The 24,716-nt window shown below is 39.9% G+C and overlaps 3 protein-coding genes and 1 long non-coding RNA gene across 8 annotated transcripts; all 4 read right to left on the bottom strand.

Annotated features, from left to right (window-relative positions):
• Window positions 1-25: 25 nt before the first annotated feature.
• LOC126619486 (heat shock 70 kDa protein 4-like) lies at window positions 26-8,660 on the bottom strand. The gene is made up of 2 exons (XM_050287879.1): window positions 7,982-8,660; window positions 26-185 (listed from the first exon to the last, which is right to left on the bottom strand). Exon 1 carries the CDS (start codon window positions 8,647-8,649, stop codon window positions 7,993-7,995), a length of 657 nt encoding a protein of 218 aa, XP_050143836.1. The 5' UTR covers window positions 8,650-8,660; the 3' UTR covers window positions 26-185; window positions 7,982-7,992.
• Window positions 26-18,419, bottom strand: LOC126619302 (heat shock cognate 70 kDa protein-like). Of its 3 annotated transcripts, none has more exons than XM_050287652.1 (3): window positions 17,995-18,419; window positions 17,506-17,705; window positions 26-1,366 (listed from the first exon to the last, which is right to left on the bottom strand). In XM_050287652.1, exons 1-3 carry the CDS (start codon window positions 18,203-18,205, stop codon window positions 188-190), a joined length of 1,590 nt encoding a protein of 529 aa, XP_050143609.1. In that variant the 5' UTR covers window positions 18,206-18,419; the 3' UTR covers window positions 26-187. The 3 variants fall into 3 exon arrangements, with proteins under 3 accessions (XP_050143609.1, XP_050143600.1, XP_050143592.1); XM_050287643.1 differs by having other exon boundaries at window positions 26-977; window positions 17,117-17,705; window positions 17,995-18,416; XM_050287635.1 differs by lacking the exons at window positions 17,506-17,705; window positions 17,995-18,419 and adding an exon at window positions 1,932-2,281 and having other exon boundaries at window positions 26-1,566.
• A 1,905-nt stretch (window positions 18,420-20,324) lies between these two features.
• LOC126619417 (heat shock cognate 70 kDa protein-like) lies at window positions 20,325-22,045 on the bottom strand. Its single transcript, XM_050287785.1, has 2 exons — window positions 21,733-22,045; window positions 20,325-21,439 (listed from the first exon to the last, which is right to left on the bottom strand). Exons 1-2 carry the CDS (start codon window positions 21,950-21,952, stop codon window positions 20,466-20,468), a joined length of 1,194 nt encoding a protein of 397 aa, XP_050143742.1. The 5' UTR covers window positions 21,953-22,045; the 3' UTR covers window positions 20,325-20,465.
• A 428-nt stretch (window positions 22,046-22,473) lies between these two features.
• LOC126619516 (uncharacterized) lies at window positions 22,474-24,668 on the bottom strand. Of its 3 annotated transcripts, XR_007622092.1 has the most exons (5): window positions 24,484-24,668; window positions 24,305-24,403; window positions 24,037-24,202; window positions 23,275-23,336; window positions 22,474-22,650 (listed from the first exon to the last, which is right to left on the bottom strand). It is a non-coding gene; the product is annotated as an uncharacterized LOC126619516 (long non-coding RNA). The 3 variants fall into 3 exon arrangements; XR_007622093.1 differs by having other exon boundaries at window positions 22,474-23,336; window positions 24,133-24,202; XR_007622090.1 differs by having other exon boundaries at window positions 22,474-23,336; window positions 24,305-24,395.
• Between the last annotated feature and the right edge of the window lie 48 nt (window positions 24,669-24,716).

The following is a 24,716-nucleotide window of genomic DNA, read 5'->3' as shown; positions in this document are numbered from 1 at the left end:
TGAAGAAATTTACACAAATCATACATATAGAATTTATGAAAGTCTATTAAAACTTCATCAAAATTCATCATAATAAGGATTTAACATCGGAATGCAAAATGAAAACTCTAACAACGCCTCATTCAACTAATTGATCGTTAATACCAATACTAATGTTCCAATCTGATCCAGCCTACCAAATAGGTCTTCAGTTCACTTTCTCAATTCCTTCAAAATTTCGAATGTCACTGTCACTCTTGATTGTAATCCCTTTCTTTTGGCCGGTGGACTTGTCTTCGGCGGAGACATTCAGGATACCATTGGCATCAATATTGAAGCAAACTTCAAATGAAGGAACACCTTGCGGAGCTGGGGGAATACCATCGAGGGTAAATTCAGCCAAAAAGTTATTGTTTTTAGCTATGCTGCTTTCACCCTCATAAACAGGAAAGTCCGCCGAAACTTGATTGTCAGAAACGGTAGTTACAAATTTTTTCTTCATGACTGGAATTCTAGAATTTCTTGGAATCACAATGTTCATGAATAGCTTGGAACTACCACGTTCTTGACTCTCAATTCCAAGTGATAAAGGGGTGACATCCAAGAGAGTGAAGTCTTGAAGCTTCTCATTTCCATTCCCACTCAAGACTGCAGCTTGAACAGCGGCACCATACGCAATTGCCTCATCCGGATTGATACTCTTGCACAACTGCTTCCCCTTGAACACATCCTGCAATAGTTGCTGCACTTTGGGAATTCTAGAAGATCCACCGGCAAGAACAACATCATGGACACTGCTTACTTCCATATTGGCATCCTTCAAACACTTCTCCACTGGCTCCAGACACTTGTTAAAGAAATCCATGTTCAGTTGCTCAAATTTGGCACGGGTAATAGTTGTATAGAAATCAGTTCCCTCATACAAACAGTCGATTTCAATGTCAGTGGCTGAAGTAAACGAAAGCCTCCTCTTTGCTTTCTCACATGCGTTTCTTAACCTCCTTAGTGCTTTAGAGTTTCCACTCACGTCCAAATTATGATTCTTCTTGAATTGCTCAACACAAAAGTCCACCATTTTGTTATCGAAGTCTTCTCCTCCAAGGTGAGTGTCTCCAGCCGTGGCCTTCACTTCAAACACACCATCACCTATGGTAAGTAGTGAAACATCTAAAGTACCACCACCTAAATCAAATATCATCACATTTCTCTTGCTATACCAGCCAGCCTTCTTGTCAATGCCATAAGCAATTGCTGCAGCAGTTGGTTCGTTGATGATACGCATCACATTTAGGCCAGCAGTGTTGCCAGCATTTTTTGTAGCCTGACGCTGTGAATCATTGAAGTAAGCAGGGACAGTGATAACTGCATTCTTCACGGTGGAGTTGAGGTAGGCCTCAGCAATCTCCCGCATTTTCACTAGAACCATGGCTGAAATTTCTTCGGCAGCAAACTGTTTTTCTTGTCCCTCGTGGGTGACCACAATCAACGGCTTGCCGCCAGGACCCTCAGTGACTCTAAATGGCCAGAGCTTCAAATCACTTTGAACAGTGGCGTCATTGAATCTCCTACCAATTAACCTCTTCGCATCTGCAAATAAATGACTAAATTAAAAACCACTCCTAGAAAGAAAAACAGCTAAGAATCAATAGATCATATATCCAAAACAACCCAATGACTTATTTGGTTTAATCAAAAGTGTTATCCTGCAACGATAGTTTTAATCCAACTTCCTACTGTTTATACTTGTAGCTTTTTTTGCTCAAAAATATATTTTATGAACTTTTAAGACATTTTTACTCTAAATGGTCACTCTAATATTATTCTCTTACAACACTTTTCTGTTCTTTTGATTAAAACTCTAAGTTTAAGCTATTTTCATTAAGAAAATAAGCATATAACCATTTTCCATCAAAATTGCTGTTAAATTAGTAGCAGATAAACGAGGATCTAACCAAAAATGGAGTTGGTGGGGTTCCTGATGATTTGATTGATGGCCGAATCACCAACCAATCGCTCAGTCTCAGTGAAGGCAACACAAGATGGAGTGGTCCTGTTACCCTGATCGTTCACTATGATTTCCACACGGTCGTGCTCCCACACTGCGACACAAGAGTACGTTGTCCCCAGATCAATCCCGATTGCGTGGCCTTCTTCTCCTGCCATTCTGTGCATGGGAACACGATAAAGAAGAAGAGAAGAGAAGAAAGTTGATTTCAGTGAGAGTAATGGTGAGGGACTGGGAAGAGTGAGTCTGGCTAGTTTAGTGGGGAAGAGAGAGTTCAGAGCTTCGTCTATCATAACTTTACCTTCTTTACTACCTTTTGACTTTCCTCTTTTTTTTTTTTTTTTCCTTTTTTTTTTTTTGGCATATTGGGGTATTTTGTTTTGGAATCCCGAATAAAAAATAGGATACTGAATCTCAAACTGATTTTTTTTTGACGTAATTTGAAAATCAATCACAAATTAAAATTTCGGTATTCTTAATTTTTGGAATTTCCGAAATATTTTCAATATTTCGAGATCGATTGGGACTGAATTTTGGATTTTTGACTTTTGGGCTAAAATTTGAGATTTTGGAGGTGCCGGCTAAAATTTGGGTTTTAGCCTGAAATTTTGTTGCCCAATTTCATATCAATTGAAATTTAGGTTTTTTATCTTATACCAATTTGAAATTTCATATCAATTCATTCATATCAAGTTAAATTGACATTTCCAAAGTTCCAAACAACTTAATTTCATACTTGTATTTCTAATATAATCTACTATCAAACTACTTAAACTCAACTTTCAATATGCATGCAACCAAAAAAAAAAAATATATATATATATATGGTTCGATTCGACATTCCTAAACCATTGAATATGTAATCTCGATTCCCGTACCCAAAAGTTTGGGATCGGTTCGGTATGGATCCAGAAAATTTCCGTATTATTGACTTAGAAATTTTTTAGTATGGAATCGTGATTTTTTTAGTTTGGTTTCGGATTTTCGTAAAAAGATTTCCAGCCTAATCCCAAATACGAGTGATGTCAACATTTTGATAGAACCTTTGACACACCCCGATCCGGAGGACCCAGGTGTGCTAGTCGTCACGTGAACGTGACGTAACCATAAGTGCGACACGGAAGCGAAACAACCACAAACAACAACATATATAAGCGGAAATTTAATCCACACTCTAGCAGAACAACCTACTATAACAACCGGACGAGATATAAAGTAACCACATAAGTTCAGAGTATAGGTTTAAGTGCAGTCAAGTAGGACTAAAATAAAAATACATCACCCTCAGGTGAGTCCTACATGTCGAAAGTCTGTCAGAAAGCTGGAATAAGACCTCGAGAGCCACCAACCGCTAAACTAGAACCTGGAGGGGCGCAAAACAAAATGAGTGGGTCAGTAAAATCAAATAGTTTTCCAAAACAGTTCATTAAAAACAATTATATCCCCTCGCCGTAAAAACCTGTATACTTTCCCAGAAAATAGTATATATGCATATATATATACACCACATCATAACTCAGCACATAACCATCATCATAATATCTCAGAAATGATGTGCCATGCCCAAAATATAATCAGAATGTATCAATATCAATCAGGTGAATAACAAGTCAACCGGAGACCCTACAGTGGTCCTGTACGGCTGATTCTAAAGCTCAACATCCAAACCAACCGGAGTCACCTCGGTGACCTGTATGGTTCAACTCTGCACGTCACTCGGAACTACATATAGTAGTCTGTACGATGACAGGTGTATGAATACGCTCTAGTGCTTCTCACATCAATCAGCAGCGCGCATAACTAAGGTCACCCACTAGTTGGAATCACATCTAGTGATCTGTACAACTAGCATGTCGGAACCCTCACATGGTCTGTACGACATCCACCTACTTGGATCCAAGATGAGCGTGCGGTGTGGTGAATAACAATATAAGCACTATCACCTAGGTGCAGGTTATGAGCTTTCAATGCAATTCAAATAAATAACCCAGCTGAAAAATTAAATAAACTCATCTGAGCGTCCACCGCGTCATTTCACATATATATGCATCAATACTCAAGCTAGATATCTCAATAATTTCATGCATGGCAATTAAATTCATAATTTTTATAAAAACGTATTTTCTGGGAAAATAAATGTATATAGGTAATACGAAATCAAAACTGCCCACTCACTGATAAGTCGACGGGTCATAACCCCCGTGGCGTCCCTGGATGCGGTCGTCCTCGGAATACGTCTCACCTATATGCGAAACAACTATAAAAACGTTAATTTTAGACACATCACTAATATTTCGAAATAACTTCTCATACGATGCTCAATTTGGGTATATGAATATACCACATCGACCTACTTGACGTCACGGACGTTGCACAATTTTTAGAAAAATTTTTGGAGGTCCCACACGCCCCCACGCGCCGTGACAGGCACGGGGACACGCGCCTCCCACGGGCATCACCCCCTACCTCGGCTCGCCGGACTGGTTTTTCCGGTGGCCGGTTTTCGGCCAACTTTAAAACTTCTTGTTCTCCTTCGTTTTTCACCCATTTTCTTCGTATTTTATACCAAATTGAAGCCCCAATCATGAAGAATCACGATAGACTAGTTTAAGGCTCTAAAAATCAAGAAATCTCACCGGGAAAAATCAAGCAAAACCGGCCAAAGTCGAACTCGACGATCCCGACGTCCAAAACTTCCCAACGAACGTCCCCGAGCTTCCTTAGGACCTCCTAAAGCTCACTATGAGCTTGGATTGTCCTAAAAATCAACCAACATAAAGTTCATGAATAGTGCCATTTTCGGTCCTCGGGTTTTAAACGTGAAAACGAAGGAGTTCTTACCTGAAAATGGTGTCTTTGAGTTCGTAGGACACTCACGAACACGATGGTACTATTTTCCATGTCGATCCACGAAGTTTGGGGTGGTTTTGGGCGTCGTCCGTACAGTTTTAGAGAGAGAGAGTGAGAGAGGGTTGTGAGGGAGGAGAGAGAGAGAGCTACGGGACTGAGAGGAAGAGAGAGGGTGAGTTTGAGGTCCAAACAATCCTCACCATCCAAATAATCCCAAATCAAATTAACAAGAATCAATTTTTTTTTATAAACCAACTTACTTATATAAATATCCCTTCCAAACTTAACTAATATTTAAACCAAAAATAATGTCACACTCATACGTACCTTAGTACCCATCAAGGGTAAAATAGTCATTTCACGCCCCCGATATATAATTCCCGGGACGGGCTGTGACAACCTTACAACTTTATATTTAATTCTACAAAACAGCGACAAATGATAACTAGTATACAAATTAAGTTCAATATTTATCTGTGTATTGAACTATGAACATAAAATTTGGACAAAAAAAATAAAATATGAACATAATACAAAACTGCAAATTAGTTGCAGAGATCTCAATAGCTCTACCATAAAACCAGTTGGCAATATAGAGAGTGATCCAAAACCATGTAAGTCCTTAGCTGACCTTGTCCTTCACCGTTGTGGGACAAACTGACACGTGAGCAAGTGTAGCCCTTTGGGCTTTCACGCAAGAGAAACATACTCTAATACCATAATGAAATTAAGATTCTATCATAAAACCAAAGGAAAACTAATGAAAAGGGCTTGAAAACTTTGAGTTTTAATGATAAGGACAAAATAAAGGGTAAAATGAATAGTACCAGAATTGACATTTTAGTGTAAAAATGTGGTTTTTCGTTAAAATGAACAGTATCGAGAGCTTTTCGTTAAAGTTCCCTAAAACCAATAGGCACTATGAGAAATAGCTCGACATCATATAAACCCTTATTTAGCCTTGTCCCTCACTAAAGTGGGATAAACAATCCACACATATTCAACTCACAACAGTAATTCTTCTGCTTTCATGAATTTTTAAGGCAGCTTTGGAAAATTGGGAGGATTCTTCTTCTTCTTCTTCTCTTGATATTCTCAACATTCTCAGCGTGAAAACTCAACGAAGAACAACCCATTGGAATGTAGGCAGTCTGTTATGAATGTAAAATAGGATTGAATTTTGATTGCCTTAATCACCAGTTAGAGAGTTAAATTGAAGGTTTTATGCTCTAGTTTTAGGAATCTTTAATGAAAAAGGTTTTTCCAAACTTTTTATTAACAAAAAAAATCATCTAATGACATGCGCCTTGCACGCACTTTTGATTGGGGTTTTGTTTTCCTTTTATTTCTTTTGTCTTTATCATTAAATTAAATTATTAAATTACTTTTGATTAAGGAAATTGTTATTAGCATTTCAAAAATCTCATTTGACACTCCAAACTTTCTATAATTAGAAAGAAAAATACACTTTTGAAGAGTGCAAAATAAGATTTTTGAAGTGCTAATCAATTCCCTTAGTTAAAACTCAAAGTTTTAAAGTTTTTGTTTATTATTTTTCCTTTACTTTTATTGTTAGGGATTTTTAAGTATACCAGCTGCCATTAAGGGGTATGGACTCATATCATCTTCGGATCAATACTGTGGGGATCCTCCTGACGAATTGATCTCATCCGTTCGTACAAATCCAATGGTTCGACTTAGTTGCAAGTCTTTCTCCCCCTTTCAGAGGAGAAATTTTTAGTTGTGATGGGAACACTATGGTACACCACGTGGTTTTATGCAAGTGGTGAAATTTTTTAATTTTTAAGTTATTAACCTTTTAACACACATAACCCATCATTTATATAGGGACACGTGGTGTACCATCTCGTGTGACAGTGACACTGAAAAATCTCTCATTTCGGAGCTCTCTCTTCCCCTTCCTCTTTTCACCTCAACTCCTCTTACTTTCTCACTTCGAATCACCCGTCGCCACTGTAATCCCACATCTTACACAACCCAGCAACCCTTTCCAGCTCTCTCCCACCCCAGCGTCCCCAGCTGCAAATTCCTCTTCCTGTTGAATAAAGTCCCAATTTGAAGGAGCTAAGAAAATATCAAAGAACAAAAGTCAAGACTAAAAAATAAGAATTAAAAAAGTAAACAAGGAACTTAATTGGGGTGGGTTGGGTTGGGCTGAAGAAGACCGAAAAGATGCAGGGGGTGGTGGTGGGTGCATCGAAGTGAGGCAAAGAGGAGTTGAGGGGGAAGAGAGGAAGCGGAAGGGAGAGCTGCGGAAAGGGAAGGAGAAACATGCAACTAATCCGACCCAACTGATGAGATCAATTCGTCAGGAGGATCCCCACGGGACTGATCCGGAGAGGATCTGGGTCCAAAGAGTATAATCTTCATATATAAAGCCAAGCATTCAATGAACAATGTTTTTCGGTGTGACAAGCTTCACCAAAAGAAATTGGACAAAAATGCCCCTCAAACAAAACGCTTCAAAAGCAAACCAAAATAATGCATCAAATATGGCAGAGGTATTTTCGTCATTTTTAATAGTATTTTTTAATAATTAGTACCTCACAATAGGCTAGTAATAATGTGATTCAATCAATTATTCATTAAATATTATTTTCTCTATTTTTAAACATGTTCAAACATTTTAAGAAGCGTGTAATGTCAATTATAAAAAAGGTCTTTCGCCCTTGGATAATAATATGATTAAATTAATTGTCAAATGATTATTTTTTAGCCCAGTTGAAAAGAATCTAGCCTAGAGATATATTTTTCTACCAGAGCTTATTTTAGCCCAGTGGTTGGAAATGGAACCTTTTATTCTATATTTAATTAGGATTTATAAAGTTTTATAAAAGTAAAATTCGGATGTATTCAATCAAAATTTTAATGGAGCCTACAAAGTTTAATAGGATGTATTCAATCAAGATTTGACAAATCATACCTCTCCAAATTGATCCCTATGAGATTTTGAAGAAATTTACACAAAATTCACATATAGAATTTATGAAAGTCTATTAAAACTTCATCAAAATTCATCATAATCAAGATTTAACATCGGAATGCCAAATGAAAACTCTAACAACGCCTCATTCAACTAATTGATCGTTAGTACCAATACTAATGTTCCAATCTGATCCAGCCTACCAAATAGGTCTTCAGTTCACTTTCTCAATTCCTTCAAAATTTCGAATGTCACTGTCACTCTTGATTGTAATCCCTTTCTTTTGGCCGGTGGACTTGTCTTGGGCAGAGACATTCAGGATACCATTGGCATCAATATTGAAGCAAACTTCAAATGAAGGAACACCTTGCGGAGCTGGAGGAATACCATAAAGGGTAAATTCAGCCAAAAAGTTATTGTTTTGAGCTATGCTGCTTTCACCCTCATAAACAGCAAAGCCCACCGAAACTTGATTGTCATAAGAGGTAGTTACACTTGTTTTCTGCATGACTGGAATTCTAGAATTTCTTGGAATCACAATGTTCATGAATAACTTGAAACCATCCCACTCTTCACACTCAAGTCCAAGTGATAAAGGGGTGACATCCAAGAGAGTGAAGTCTTGAAGCTTCCCATTTCCATTCCCACTCAAGACTGCAGCTTGAACAGCAGCACCATACGCAATTGCCTCATCCGGATTGATACTCTTGCACAACTGCTTCCCCTTGAACATATCCTGCAATAGTTGCTGCACTTTGGGAATTCTAGAAGATCCACCGGCAAGTACAACATCATGGACACTGCTCACTTCCATATTGGAATCCTTCAAACACTTCTCGACTGGCTCTAGACACTTGTTAAAGAAATCCATATTCAGTTGCTCAACTTGAAGGGGAATGTTAGACAAATAGGAAATTAGTTAGACTTAAATAGTAATTGTACTGCTAACTTGTAGGAGGAGTTTGATAGACACATAATTATTATATTTATTACCCTTATATTTATATTTATTAGTGCTTGATTCTGATTATTTGGAGTAAATTACTTATAGTTTTGTAATTTATAAAGGATTACGAGGTTTATTGATAAAAGTGGAATTTAACATGATCTTAATACATCGTATACGTTTTAGTCTTCCTAATTACATTGACTTCATCCATTTAATTAAATGTTATTTTATTTTTAGGTTGAAGACCAATAGGCAGGGTGATTTTTTTACCAATGTGGGCCGAAAACCCATTTCAAACTTGTGTTTTGATTTACGCCCTTTTAGAAAATGAAAAACCTCATGGGCAATCCCAATATTGTCTTGAATTTGTCGACCAGACACAAACGCATTCTGAGAGGGGGAGATAATCTTTGGCATAAAAGCTTTCAGTCTATTTGCTAAAACTTTGGAGAGGACCTTATAAGAGAAGTTGCAGAGACTTATAGGCCGAAAATGAGACACAGACTCAAGATGCTGAACCTTGGGAATCAACACAATATGGGTACTATTGAGCAGCGCCGGGCAGACCGAATCATGAATAAGGGATTGAATTAAGTGGTTGACATCCTCCTCAATATTCTCCCAGAAAGACCGATAGAAAATCCCCTGAAAACCATCCGGACCCGGAGCCTTAAAGCCCCCCATCTGAAAAACCGCACTCTTAATCTCCTCCAAAGAAACAGGCTCCATGAGAGTCAGGTTCATATCCTCAGTAATTCCTGGCTTCAAACAATCCAACATATTGCCCCAATCCCTATTCCCACTAAAAGCTTATGATAGGGTGGAATGGGCCTTCTTGGATTCGGTTATGGAGTGCTTGGGCTTTTGTTATAGTTGGAGAAAGCTCATCATGGGGTGTGTGTCGTCTGTCAAATTTGCTGTTATACTTAACGGGCAACCTGGTAGGAAGTTTGCTCCGTCTAGGGGCCTTCGACAAGGTGACCCCCTTTCTCCGTATTTATTTTTAATGGTTGGAGAGGTTCTCTCGTGCTTGATCCAAGTGGCTGTGGAGAAGAAGTTGATTGATGGGGTGCGTTTAGGGGCCACGGGGCCGACTCTATCCCACATTTTCTTTGCCGATGATACCCTAGTTTTTATGCGGGCTGATGAAAAAAATTGTAGGCACCTTGTCAAGCTGCTTTGGGATTATTGTGATGCTTCGGGTCAGGAGGTGAATATGCAGAAATCCAGTGTGTACTTTGGGGCCAATACTCCATGTGAGGTATCTCAGGAGTTGGGTCGGATTCTTGGAATGCCGGTGGTGGGCGACCCAGGCACGTATTTGGGTATTCCGGCATTATGGGGTCGCTCAAAAAATCGGGGTCTGGCGTATGTTAAGGGCAGGATTGCTGGTAAGTTGCAAGGATGGAAGCAAAGTACTCTCTCGAAGGCGGGCAAGGAGGTGTTAATAAAAGCCGTTGTCCAGGCTATTCCCGCGTACCCCATGAACATTTTTAAATTTCCGGCAGTGGTGTGCGATGATCTGGATGCTTTGGTGGCTGGGTTTTGGTGGGGTAAGGCTGGAGGAGGGGGGAAAATTCACTGGGTTTCAAAGGAGGTCTTGGGTCTGCCTAAGAATATTGGAGGAATGGGCTTTAGGAGCTTTAAGGAGTTCAATGATGCATTACTGGCAAAGCAATGTTGGCGGTTAATTTGTGAGCCGAATTCTCTTTGGGCTAGAGTGATTAAAGCCCGTTACTTCCCGCACTGTTCTTTCCTGGAGGCGTCGAAAGGGGGGAGAGCTTCTTGGGCGTGGAGTAGCTTGCTATCGGGAAGAGATGTGATTCTTCAAGGCACTCATTGGCAAATATTAGGAGGTGAAGATGTGAAAGTTTGGGTGGATCGCTGGTTACCTTCCCTTCCCTTGGGTCATCCTGTTCCTCTTGGTGGAGTGGCGGTGACTAGAAATCTTCGGGTTTGCAAACTTTTCTGTCCTCTCTCCCGAGAATGGGATCTTAATTTTCTGCAGCCTTTTTTGACGGACGTTGAGCTTGAGACTATTAGAGCTACGCCAATTGGAGATTCGAGTAGGCGTGATCGTTTGATTTGGGCGGCTTCTAAGAATGGAAGGTACTCTGTTAAATCTGGGTATAGGTGGATTCAATCTCGTTCCTTGTGTTTGAGGGATTCTCGCCTTCCTCATGCCCGCTCTGTTCCGGAAGAACTCTGGAAGTGTCTCTGGAAGATCGAGGTGCCTCCAAAGATTCGCCACTTTTTATGGAGTTCTCTTCATAATGCCCTTGCCACCAACGTGAATCTCTTTAAACGTCGAGCTTCAAACTCCCCAATCTGCCCTATTTGTCTTAGTGATGATGAATCTACTGTGCATATTTTCCTCCTCTGTCCGTGGGTCAAACATGTATGGTTTGGTGGGGTTCTGAGTTATAAAGTTGATGGATCTGCTATTAGCTCCTGGTTTCTTTGGTTGCAGGCTATTTTTTCCTCCAATTTTGGCGCCCCAGATGATGGGATGTGGGTTCGGTCGTGTGTGGCCTTTACCTGCTGGTTCATTTGGAAAGCTCGTTGTGATTTTGTTTTTAATCATGTGAAAATCATTCCTTCTAGGGTGGTTTTGGCTATCTCTTCTGCGATGGATTCCTTTTTGGCTGCTGGTAGGAGTCCGGAGGTATGTGGGTTGAGAGATGGTGTTGGCCAGGCTTCAATTCCGGTGGTCTGTTGGACTTCCCCGGATCCTCCTTTTTATAAAATCAACGTCGACGCTAGTTGGTGCAGGATGTCCTTGGTTGGTTTCGTGGGTGTAGTTGTGAGAGGTGCTGAGGGACAATTTATTGCTGCAGCGCGTTACTCGATCAAGGCCTCCAATGCGGCTGCTGCGGAAGCGTTGGCTTTGCTTCATGGATGCAAGTTGGGTGTTACTTTGGGTTTGTCTGAGGTCATTATGGAATCTGATTCTCTTGAGGCAGTTTCTTGCCTGTCTAACTCTCTGGAGGATGGCAGTTGGGAGGCTTTTCCCTTTTTAGCTTTGGTGAAAAAGATTGGGGAATCCTTTCAGTTCTGTCGCTGGTCTTGGGTGCCAAGAACAGCCAATATGGCGGCGGATGTGCTTTCGTCGCGGGTTTGTACGGAGATGTGTGATGTTGTTTGGGTTGATAGGCCCCCATCTTCGTTAGTTTTTGTTTTGAACAATGATGGGCTTCCTTGTCCTCATTAGGCGTGGGGGGCAGTGCTTGGGGGTGACGCTTCAACTTGGTTGTAGCGTCTCGTTTTCTCTGATCTTCCTTGCTCTGCTTTCCTTGCGTTTCAAGCTTTGCTGTTTGCCTTTCTTAGGCTTTCCTGTTTTCTTTGGCCTCTGTGCCCGTGGAATGCTATTCCTTGTTCTCCAAAAAAAAAAAAAAAAAAAAAAAAAAAAATGTGGGCCGAAAACCAATTCCAATCCGTGGCTTTTAAGTGAGGCGGTGGAGATACTTCAAAGGAGGAATTTCAACTTGATTTGAACTCCTATCCTTTTAGAAAACTTGGACTAGAGGCATGGATAAAAAGGAGGGAGAGCAGCGGATATAAAAGGAGGGACTCCGACTTCTTCTGGCGAAAAACGGAGAGAGCAGCAACAATTCGGTTTTTTTTCCAGTTTTATTTTATGCATATTTTCTATAGAACTACTATGAATTCTTCGGTCATGGGGTTCTAAACTCTTAGCTAAGGCTAAGAGGAAGTCCTAATTATGATTACTCTAGTTATTTGATTGTTTAATTCGTGGATTTCAGATTGATGATTAGTTTTCATTCACTCGTGGAATTGTAATTTTGATATTTGGCTCTTTGTGCTTGACCATAGCCTAGGATTTTGATATTGAAATTATTTGCATATGAATTTATTTCTGACCATGAATTGGATTCTATCGATGCTTTGTGAATGAGAATCATGAACTTATATTTTGATCCGACCGTAGACGAATATTGGTTTGTGTGGCTTCCTAGAAAATTAGCTATTTGTTTGACGTGACCAAGTTGATAAGTAGTTAATTTGTTTCTCACTTTGCTTAATTGGATTTCTACATGTTTGTGTATACCGGACCATGGATACAGAGACTGTAGGAATAGTTGAGTTTAAGCCTGATCACGGTAAAATTCACATCTATTTGGGAAATTATTGGCATGTGTACCTTACCACGGACATATGTGCTGAAGTTGTTTTCATTAATTTGATAATTCATGAGTTGACAATTGGATATTAGGGTATGACAATTAGTGGTGGAATCAAAGCCTTAGTGTTTTCTTACATTTGTTCTCAGTCAGATTTTTGTTTAAGCATTGTTAATTTTAATTATTCTTCAATACAAACCCAATCTTTATTTCAATTCGTTAAGTAATAGTTATAGGATTAAATTGTTAAATCAACTATGGTGGATTTTCGATCTCGTATTTACATATTTCCACTACAACTGATTCGTGCACTTGCGAGTAAATTTGGTTTGAATTAATTAATTTATTAGGTTAGTTTAAATTCACATCAGAGTTCTTGTTATACAAGGAATGTTATTTTATATACACTCATTCACATATCAATGAAAATTAATCATTCAGCCACATTTTTTTTAATATAGGAGAGACACTTAAGAAAAGAACTTTCCACCAATTGTATGATAACATGTGGCTACCCTGTGTTAGGCACACTAAAAAATTCTCGTTGCGTTATGCCAAAGGCCGATCTCAGAAATCGAAGAGGCGCTTGCTTTCTCAAAAGCTGGGCTGCTCAGAGACCACGAGGGCCGATCTCAGAAATCGAAGAGGCACCTACTTTTCCAGCCTTGTCAGCACCTGTCACACGCACACTCAGCTTTGCGGAAATTATGGGCATTCTGTTGAAGACTTCTGGTGAAGTAGAAAGCACATGAATCTTACTGTTCAATCACCCACTTCCCACACGCAACAGTAGCTCATGGGTACCACAGATAACTTTTCCAAAGTTCTCTGCCAAAGTTGAGACACATGAAGCTTGCAGCTCCCACTACATCGCTCTGACAAAGAAGGGTAAAAGAATAGCAAAGAAACAGCACTAACAAAGTTTAGACACATAAATTTTGAAGGTCTAGCTACCATATTATTACCCACAAGGGTAAAGGAACAGTACCACTGCTGGATAATTGGAAAGTCCCTGTGTGTCAACCTCTGTGCTTCGTGGCAAGGTAGACTAGCAAACATGCCTAACCTTTACTCACATTCGAGAAAACACTCCCAACAAGATTGTTTGCTCCAAAATCGAAGATGCACCGTCCTCCGAATCTCGAGAGCCAGACTCCCAACATGACTACTTTCTCAAAAATCGAAGAGAAGGTAAAGGAACAGTACCATTGCTGGATAATTGGAAAGTCTCTGTGTGTCAACCTCTGTGCTTCGTGGCAAGGTAGACTAGCAAACATGCCCAACCTTTACTCACATTCGAGAAAACACTCCCAACAAGATTGCTTGCTCCAAAATCGAAGAGGCACCGCCCTCCGAATCTCGAGAGCTAGACTCCCAACATGATTACTTTCTAAAAAATCGAAGAGACACCGCTCTCCGAATCTCGAGAGCCAGACCCCCAGCATGATTGCTTTCTCAAAAATCGAAGAGGCATCGTTCTCCGAATCTCGAAAGCCAGATCCCCGATAGGATTGCTTGTTCGAAAACCGAAGAGGCACCACTTTCCCAACTTCAAGAGCCGGATCTCCTTGGATAAAGCTTGTCTGTAATCTTCACACGCAACATCAGCTTTCCAGATACCACAGACCACTTTTTCAAAGTGCTCTGACACAGTTAAAACATGTGAAGCTGGCAGCTCCCACTACCGTGCTATGACCAAGCAGGGTAAAGGAATAACATTACTACTTGTTGTTACGGAGACTCCTATATATGTCGACCTCCATCCCCAACGGACAGGCAGACCTGCAAAAATGCTCAACCCTTCCTCATATCTGAGAGGGCACTCCCAACGAAGCCTTTCGAAATATTCAGCTTTCTTTCCCCCCGATAATATCTCTGCAAACAAGCTATACTAGAGCAAGAATATCTCATATCATCAGGGTTAAAAGCAAGAGTATCCCATATCATGCTTTTTCCCTGTCTTTTCCTTTGGCCTTGTTCTTACCTGCAAGACAAGGAGAAAGAGAGCAATCAGTCAGCACTTGGAATCAAGCTTCCAGCCAGGAACTGATTTCCTGGAACCCCTTACCTGATTACTTACCTGGCATTGCTTTCGAGTACTCATCTTCAACATCTTATGCTTCCAGGGAAGATACCGCATCTGCCTGAGGAACAGATATGGCAAGTGAGAAGGATACAAGGAAGCATGTGGAGACAAGCGTAACAGCACACGTGGCGATACATCCACTACTCTGTCAAAAGCAAAAGTAACCCATATCAGCAGGGTCGAACGTACTCTAGATTTGATGGACTTGTTTTGACCCTCAAATTCTTCAGTCGGCCTTATACTCTGGAGGAAACCAGAAAACCCTCCAGCTCAGTTCAAGAATAAGCCTGTGGAAAGTTACTTCTTCAAAAGCAAAAGTATCCTATATCATCTCTTCTCATTTTTCTTCTCTTTATCCTTCATGCTGCCTGCAAGATAGGGAGAATGTGAACAATCAGCCGGAGCTCTGATTGCTTACCTTGTCTGTCACCTATTTCAGCAGATCCCCTAGCTCGGCGACTTGGGGGACTCCTACTACATGGTTTGTATCGCGCTTGACCAAGCCTGAAACTACAAGTAAGCTTCAAGTGAAATTGATACATTACCTTGTGCATCTCTACCAATTAAAGATACCACCCCTGGATGGAGGAAGAGTACTTCCAGAGAAGATGCCACATCTACCTATGAGACAGATAAGGCAAGTCAAGACAATACCACACTCCGATACTTAGAAGTTTCGTGATTACGAGATGTGACTACGGGACAGAGGTTCAGGGCCGAAGGGGTAGAGGAAGACCTAGGAAAACTTTGGAAGAGACTCTAAGAAAAGACTTAGAGTACTTGGATCTAACGGAGGACATGACACAAAACCGAGCGCAATGGCGTTCTAGGATTCATATAGCCGACCCCACTTAGTGGGAAAAGACTTTGTTGTTGTTGTTGTTGTTGTATTGCTAGTTCATTGTGAGGCTAAGTCTACCCCTACCCCTTAATGTAGGTAATATCATTTGTTCAAAACAAAAAAAAAATGATCTTATAATATCCAATTGAAGTCCAGCATAGTCATGCTGCCACACTGCACGAAAGGACTAACTTGTCCCCTCAACAATCCCTAAACATGTTGGTTGTATAAATTTTGGTAAAATGCTATTGTTTTTTCTCTTTGAATACACAAAATCGATACAGTTGCCAAGACACACCCATATACAGGTGAGTATAACATACATTGATAGAAGGCAGGGGCGGACTGATGTAGAGGCCTGCAACGGCCATGGCCTCCGCCAACTATTCCACAGGCTTATATATTTGCTGAAACCTTGTATATTTTACTTATAGATTCATTTATATTCCAATAAAGATAAAAGGACTCAAAAAATTAAAACGTAAAGCTGATTTTATATTATATGTCCTAACTTCTAGGACTAGGCTTCTTAATTAGTTCAGTACTTCAATCCCTTCAAAGTTCCTTATGTCTTTATCACTCAAGATTGTAATCCCTTTCCTCTGGCCGGTAGACTTATCCTCAGCAGAGACACTTAGAATACCGTTGTCATCAATACTGAAACAAACATCGAATTTAGCGGCGCCCTTTGGAGCTGGAGGAATACCCTCGAGCACAAACTGACCCAGAAAATTATTATTTTTTGTGTTAGTACTCTCACCCTCATAAATGGCGAAGTTGACGAACACCTGATTGTCATATCGAGTTTGTAGAGTTGTCTTCCTCTTGATGGGAATACTGTTGTTTCTTTGAATCACAACCCACATGAATGTCTCACAATAGTCTTCCTTAGTCTGAACCCCTAGTGACAGAGGCGTGACATCCAAGAGATTGAAGTTATGTAGCTTCACATTTCCATTCCCACTCAAGACTGCAGCTTGAACAGCGGCACCATACGCAATTGCCTCATCCGGATTGATACTCTTGCACAACTGCTTCCCCCCGAACACATCCTGCAATAGTTGCTGCACTTTGGGAATTCTAGAAGATCCACCGGCAAGAACAACATCATGGACACTGCTTACTTCCATATTGGCATCCTTCAAACACTTCTCGACTGGCTCCAGACACTTGTTAAAGAAATCCATATTCAGTTGCTCAAATTTTGCACGGGTAATAGTAGTATAGAAATCAGTACCCTCGTACAAACAGTCGATTTCAATGTCAGTGGCTGAAGTAAATGAAAGCCTCCTCTTTGCTTTCTCACATGCGTCTCTTAACCTCCTTAGTGCTTTAGAGTTTCCACTCACGTCCAAATTATGCTTCTTCTTGAATTGCTCAACACAAAAGTCCACCATTTTGTTATCGAAGTCTTCTCCTCCAAGGTGAGTGTCTCCAGCCGTGGCCTTCACTTCAAACACACCATCACCTATGGTAAGTAGTGAAACATCTAAAGTACCACCACCTAAATCAAATATCATCACATTTCTCTTGCTATACCAACCAGCCTTCCTGTCAATGCCATAAGCAATTGCTGCAGCAGTTGGTTCGTTGATGATACGCATCACATTTAGGCCAGCAGTGTTGCCAGCATTTTTTGTAGCCCGACGCTGTGAATCATTGAAGTAAGCAGGGACAGTGATAACTGCATTCTTCACAGTGGAGTTGAGGTAGGCCTCAGCAATCTCCCGCATTTTCGATAGAACCATGGCTGAAATTTCTTCGGCAGCAAACTGTTTCTCTTGTCCCTCGTGGGTAACCACAATAAAGGGCTTGCCACCAGGACCTTCGGTGACTTTAAATGGCCAGAGCTTCGAATCACTTTGAACAGTGGCATCACTGAATCTCCTACCAATTAACCTCTTTGCATCTGCAAATAACTGATTCATTTAAAAAAAAACAAAAAACATTCCTAGAAAGAAAGAACAATTTCTATGTGGTTAGTAAGATGAGTTCTTCGAATATTTAATGAATAACTCATCTTAACGACAAAATACACTGCAGCGATAGTTATAATTCAACTTCATAATGTTCATACTCACTGCTTTTTGTTGTGTTAAAAAAATAAATTCTATTAGCCTTAGCATATAAGCATTTTCCATGAACTAACTCCGAAATTAAACACTGTTAAATTAATAGGAGATAAACGAGGAGCTAACCAAAAATGGAATTGGTGGGGTTCCTGATAATTTGGTTGATGGCTGAATCACCAACAAATCGCTCAGTCTCAGTGAAGGCAACACAAGATGGAGTGGTCCTGTTACCCTGATCATTCACTATGATTTCCACACGTTCGTGCTCCCACACTGCGACACACGAGTACGTTGTCCCCAGATCAATCCCGATTGCGTGGCCTTCTTTTCCTGCCATTCTCTGCACGGGAACACGATGAAGAAGAAGAGCAGAGAAGAAAAATTAGTTCAGTGAGAGTAGTAGGGACGGACTAGAGAGAGCGAGTCAGGCTAGTTTATTGGGGAAGAGAAAGAGTTCAGAGTGGTGTCTTTCATAACTTAGATCTAACTTGGGAACGAAGAATCATTTATCTTTTGCTTTTCTAAAGTTTTGTGCAAAAAACGTTGGAATGCAATAAGTCTCCAAAATTGATTTTCTATTGCCTGTTCTATGCCAAATTATGCAGCAACCAAAGCACAAACGATAACGATTACCAAAAAAAAAAAGGAACTTTAACGAAAAGCTCCCGATACAATTTAGTTTAACGAAAAATCATATTTTTACACTAAAAAGTCAATCTTGGTACTATTCATTTTACCCTTTATTTTGTCCTTATCATTAAAACTCAAAGTTTTCAAACAATTTTCATTAGTTTTCCTAAAAAAAAGAAGAGTTTTAACAAAAAGCCCACGGTACTGTTTATTTTAACGAAAAACCACATTTTTATACTAAAAAGTCAAACATGATACTATTTACTTTACCTTTTATTTTCTCATTATCATTAAAACTCAAAGTTTTCTTTAGCTTCCCTAAAACAAAGCATAAATGATAAGCATTACTTTATACCTTTACCTTTACTGCCTTTTAACTTTACCTTCTTTTTTATTTTTTTCTGAGAGAACTTTACAACTTGCACATATTGAAAGTGGATCTGGGCTTTTGCAGATAGAAAGCTAGCACATATCTCAGTTGCTAAGTAAAGTACTCCTCCGAGAATTATTCTGTTTCGATGACTTTTTAAGGCATATTTGGAAAATTGGGAGAATTCTTCTTCTTCTCCTGACATTCTCAGCATTCTCAGCGCTAACTCAAAGAAGAACAACCAATAGTTTTGGTTAATTGTTTGTTAAAGGTTCATCCATGCCAAAGCGCAAAACCTATAAAACAAAAAGAACAAATTTCTACTGTTAAACTTATCAATTGCAACTCCTTTAATTACACAACTCAAATCAAATTAAGCTACCGGCCATCTCACTTTCTAAAATTCAATAAGATTGCAGCATCAACAGAGTTAATAATAATAATAATAATAATACTTGCAAGGGGCATGTATGGTTAAAAGCTTTTACTCATGCACCCAATATTCAAGTTCAATTCTCCCTTCCCACACTAAGAGAATGAATTTTATATACAAAATTATTAGTTATACATATTTCACCACATACCAGATATATATGTCTTCGGAATTTCATGGCACTAAATGAAAGGGAAAAGATAATGAAGAACAAATAGGTTTTTTTTTTTCTTTCAGTTTATTTATTTATTTATTACAAATGATACTATTACTCTAAGCTATATCAGAAATATCTTCGGAATTAGATAGCTTGCGTCTAAAAAGTAGTGAGTTGAAAAGGAGCCATATCCACTAGGCATTCCACCACTTGCAATGAAGAGCAAATAAGTTTTGATCAAGGTGCAAGTGATAAAGGGAAGTTTTGAAAAGGAAAAAAAAATTTAAGTGCCTTATAATATCAAATTGAAGTTCAGCATGGTCCTAATGCCACAGTGCAGGAAAGGACTAACTTGTCCCTTGACAAATCGAGCGGAGATAGGAATATAAATCACATATTGGCTTCATCTAGGTCCCAAAACATGTTGGTTTGTATAAATTTTGGTAAAGTGTTAATTTTTTGTCGTCTTTGAATACATAAAATCGATACACTTGTCAACACACACTCGTATACATACAAGTGAATCTGACATATATTGATAGGATATAGGGTGGACTGATGTTGAGCCTGCAGTGGCCATGGCCCCCAACAACTTTTCCAAAGGTTTATATATTTGTTGAAATTTGTATGTTTTACTTGTAGATTCATGCTTTCGGCCCTCCCGTTTTTAGATCCTGGTTCCATCCCTGATATGATGCATCTCTATTAGAGTGTGTAAATAATTGTACTGGTTTTGTGCATTGTTTGTTAGATGAAGGATTAGGTCATTGTTTCAAAAACCCTAATTATTAATTTTTTATTTTGGAAGATTAAAACCCTAATTGTTATAGGAATATAAATAAAGGGTAAACGTGTGAAAGCACGAATTCAAAATTAACATAATAGTTGAAACATTAGAACCATTTTATCAAGATAAATTACACAGTAGCCACGCATAAGTAAAACAAATCATGTTTCGGTTTTTAGCATGACATAAGATTCTTTCTTACATTATTCTTTCAATTCCTTCACAAGTTGTCATTTGTGAGAGTTATCCCCTTCTTCTGGCCAGTCAACATGTCTTCAGCACATACGTTCAGAATCCCATTGGAATCAATATCAAAGACAATATTGAATTTAGGAACACCCCTCGGAGCTGGAGGAATGTCTTTGAGCCTAAAATCACCCAGAAAGTAATTATTCACTGTTGTTGTACTCTCGCCTTCATAAACGGCAAATCTAACAACTGCTTGGTTGTCATGCCGAGTGGTAACAGTATAATTCCTCTTGACGGGCATTTTAGTGTTTCTTGGTATCACAACAGTCATGTCCCGTTCACGCCCCGTCTCCACCCCGAGTAATAGCGGCGTAAATGAAAGTCTCCTCTTTGCTTTCTCACAACTATTTTTTAACCTCCTAAGTGCCTTGGAGTTTCCAGTCACGTCTAAGTTATTCTTCCTCTTGAATTGCTCCACACAGTAATTCACCATTCTGTTATCTAGGTCTTCACCTCCAAGGTGAGTATCCCCAGCAGTGGCTTTCACATCAAACACGCCGCAACTAATGGTAACTAGCGACACATCTAAAGTACCGCCACCAAAATCAAACATCATAACATTTCTCTTGCTGTACCAGCCAGCCTTCCTGTCAAGGCCATAAGCAATGGCTGCAGCAGTTGGTTCATTGATGACACGCAGCACCTTTAGGCCGGCACTGATAGCTGCATTTTTTGTAGCCTGACGCTGTGAGTCACTGAAATAAGCAGGGACTGTGACGACCGCACTCTTAACAGTTGAGCCGAGGAAGGCCTCAGCAATCTCTCGCATCTTTCCCAAAACCATTGATGAGATTTCTTCAGCAGCTAACTGCTTCTCTTGGCCCTTGTGAGTGACCACAATCGTAGGCTTTTCATGAGGACCTTCAATGACCTTGAAAGGCCACAACTTAATATCATCTTGAACACATGCGTCACTAAATCTTCTACCAATTAATCGCTTTGCATCTAAAAATTGGTGCCACAATTAGAAAACAAATCTAACAAAGTAGATAATTAAAAAGAATTTTGTAAACAAATTAAGACAATAATTTGAATCAGAAAACTGGTGCAAACATTCATACTATCACAGTAGTCCGACTACGACTTCTTAAGCATCAATCTTAAGCCTCCTATTAAGATCACCATAACAAAATTAAGACAAACCTTTCAGCCTCTTTTATTAGAACAACGCAATATGTGTCATTAACGATTGAGAAAAGCTGATTACCAATTTGGAAAAGAAGTGGGAAGAACCTTACCAAAGATGGAGTTGGAAGGGTTTCTGATGAGCTGGTTAAATGCAGCTTCACCAACCAGTATTTCGGCATCAGTGAAGGCAACGTGAGATGGAGTTGTCCTGTAACCCTGATCGTTCACTATAATTTCTACATGATCATACTGCCACACGGCCACACACGAGTAGGTTGTCCCCAGGTCGATCCCGATTGCATGACCTGCGGCTGTGTCTTTTCCCGCCATTCTAAGCTGAGAAACTGGAAGAAGAATGGTACTAAAGAAGAGAATTGAATGGTAGCAGAGAAAGAAGATCAAGAGAATATTTGTGCTTGAAAGTAGAAGTATTATGGGGAACATAGGACACTTTTGGTTCGTTATTCTTTTTCTTTTGGACTCTTTTTGGTTCATTATTCTTTTTCTTTTGGACACTTTTGGTTCATTAAGTTCCAAATTCAAAAGGCAATGTACAATAAGTTGTAATCTTCTTCATTAAGTTCCCATTAAAAAAACAATTAAAAAAACACTTTTGGAGAAAAACTGTTGCAGAGAGAGTAATAGGGAAAGTGACTTTGGCTAGTCCAGCGGTACAAGAAAAAGAGAAAAGAAAATGCCCAACATACAAAGGACACCAATACTGACACGCCCCGATCCCGATAATTCCCCGAATATCAGGATAGGCACGTGCTGGCCGACACCCGAGAGTGACGAAAGCCATTTATTGAGTGCAAATGCTGAAAACAAGGAATTGATAAGGTTTATAAATATAAAAGAATAAAGAATATGCATTTAAGGAACGTGTTCAAAGCATACGACTAATTAGAATACTAAAAGAAATAATATAAAATGGAATGAATAAAAGAATGAGTCCCACACCAAGATGACTCGAAGATGCCGATGCGGAAGTGCCTTGATGCCGGAATTGTATGCCTCGATTCTAAGTCCTGAAGGGGGCGCAAAACAAACATGAGTGGACCAAGTTGATATATATATATAATAAAAATTTATCAACGTACTAACCCCCAGGTTTTATGAAAACACATATATAATGATAAACATAGGTTTTTCGAAACCTAGCATGATGTGCAGTATCTCAAATCATAACTCATATATAATAATCACTAGTGAATTGTCCGATAACCCCCAGGCCCCATGCCGGCTCCCCGTCTCTGTGCTAAATAGCCAGAGGAAACACACTCCAGGCCCTATGCCAACACCAAACCGTCGCCCGGGACGGACTGGAATCTATCCCTACGTCCCGTAGCGGAAAGGACCACTAGGTAAGTACGAAACCATTGAACATATATATATTGAAAAACAACTTCATAGTATAAAGTCATCCATCATCTATACTATAAAGAGGTGTTCGAAACATGTTCTAAATATCATATCGTCATCCATCGGATATTCTATAAGAACATGGGTTATAGGAAAAATAGTAATAATTCAAAGTAGCCTCAGTAAGCATGTTATCTCACAAAACGTTTCATAAAACGTAATCATCAATTCATGCTTTTTATGTATGCATTTCTACTATAAAACATGCATTTTAGAAGGGGTCCACTCACAGTACTTAGCCGCCGAAGAGCCACGCAACCTATCGAAGAAGGAACGCCACAGATAATCGCCCCTAAGCACATAAATGGTCCAATTAATAAAACTATATAATAGAAATTGAATTTGGGAAAACGGACGTCAGAAACGGATTCAGAACGTCGAATTACCCTAAAAAGGGTACCGGACGAAAACCCGAAAAGTCAACCCTAAAGTCAACGTTGACCGGGGATCAACGGTCAAATTAGGTCAAACAGGTTTTAGGCTTGAAATCCGGATTAGGGTTTAGGTTAAATAGGGTTAGGACCTATTGGGTTTTGAACTAAATAAAATAAGGGAATTGGGTTGGATGGGTTAGGCCCTAATAGATTTTAGGAACCTAGGGTTTTTGGGTTAAAAGGGTTTAGGATGGAAAAATTGGGGTTTGGGCTTTAGCCCAAACACACACACACACATGCATGGCATGCATGTGCATGCATAAACACACACACACACATACACATGCACGGGTAAACACACACACACACAAGGCACAAGGCCTTAAGGCCTCACTAGGGCAGGGCTTTAAGCCCCTTTAAATCAAAACCGGCCCAAGGCCATTTAATAAGACCCGAGGCCTTTGGGGTTTTAAAACAAAAAGAATAAAAACAAAAACTGAAAGGGAAAGGGTTTTGGGCTAAAACAAACGGGCTTAAGGCCCAAGGGAAAGGGAAAGGGAAGGCCGGATGGCCTTGGTTTGTCGAGAGGGAAGGCCGGAAATTCGGCCGGAAAATTACCCCACTTTAAACGGCCATAACTTTGTCACTACTCAACGAAATCAAGCGAGACAAAAATGAAAGTTGTAGCCCTGGAAGAGACGAAGAGAATGATACCTCACACGACGTCTAACTCGCCGTGGTTTGGCCGGAAATTGCCTCGAAAGCCCTCGGAGGTCGCCGGAAACTGGGTAAGATTTCAAATGAGTATAACTTATTCAATACTCAATGCAATTGAGTGAAACAAAAAGGAAAGTTATAGTACTTGACGAGACGAAGAGATTGATACCTTGCACGCCGGCCAACTCGCCGTGGTTTGGCCGGAAATTCTCTCGAAAGTCGCCGGAGATGGGTGTGCCTACACCCGTGGTGGTTTCGTCCTAAAAACCTCCAAAATCAAGAAATAATCTAATTTAAAAGTCATTCCAGCAATATTCAAGGACGAAATAGAGATAATTAGGGGCTTACCTAATCGAAGATTGAAAAATCTCGCCGGAGTCCCTTTTCCGGTTTTCTGGGGTCGCGGGAACGAGAGGGAGAGAGAGAGAGAGAGAGCAGGACGAGATGGTGAAGGGTGATGGTTCTTCCTCGCACACTCGTGTGCCTGTGCGTGTGTGCTTGTGGTGCAGAGAAGGGAGAGAAGTGAGAGCCGACAAGGAGAGACAGGAAGACGGAAAACGAAAAAGAAGAAGGAAGAAAGG

Source organism: Malus sylvestris, chromosome 1 (genome assembly GCF_916048215.2).
Source record: "Malus sylvestris chromosome 1, drMalSylv7.2, whole genome shotgun sequence".
Taxonomy (NCBI): Eukaryota; Viridiplantae; Streptophyta; class Magnoliopsida; order Rosales; family Rosaceae; genus Malus; species Malus sylvestris.
This window is presented reverse-complemented; position numbering and strand designations above follow the sequence as displayed.

What these genes read in the sequence shown, in the direction of transcription:
- LOC126619486 (XM_050287879.1), bottom strand. Translation starts at nt 8,649, where the DNA reads ATGGATTTCTTTAACAAGTGTCTAGAGCCAGTCGAGAAGTGTTTGAAG.
- LOC126619302 (XM_050287635.1), bottom strand. Translation starts at nt 2,277, where the DNA reads ATGATAGACGAAGCTCTGAACTCTCTCTTCCCCACTAAACTAGCCAGA. An exon ending in CCCCACCAACTCCATTTTTG is followed by an intron (nt 1,567 to 1,931) that starts GTTAGATCCTCG and finishes ATTTATTTGCAG; the next exon opens with ATGCGAAGAGGTTAATTGGT.
- LOC126619417 (XM_050287785.1), bottom strand. Translation starts at nt 21,952, where the DNA reads ATGGCGGGAAAAGACACAGCCGCAGGTCATGCAATCGGGATCGACCTG. An exon ending in CCCTTCCAACTCCATCTTTG is followed by an intron (nt 21,440 to 21,732) that starts GTAAGGTTCTTC and finishes ACCAATTTTTAG; the next exon opens with ATGCAAAGCGATTAATTGGT.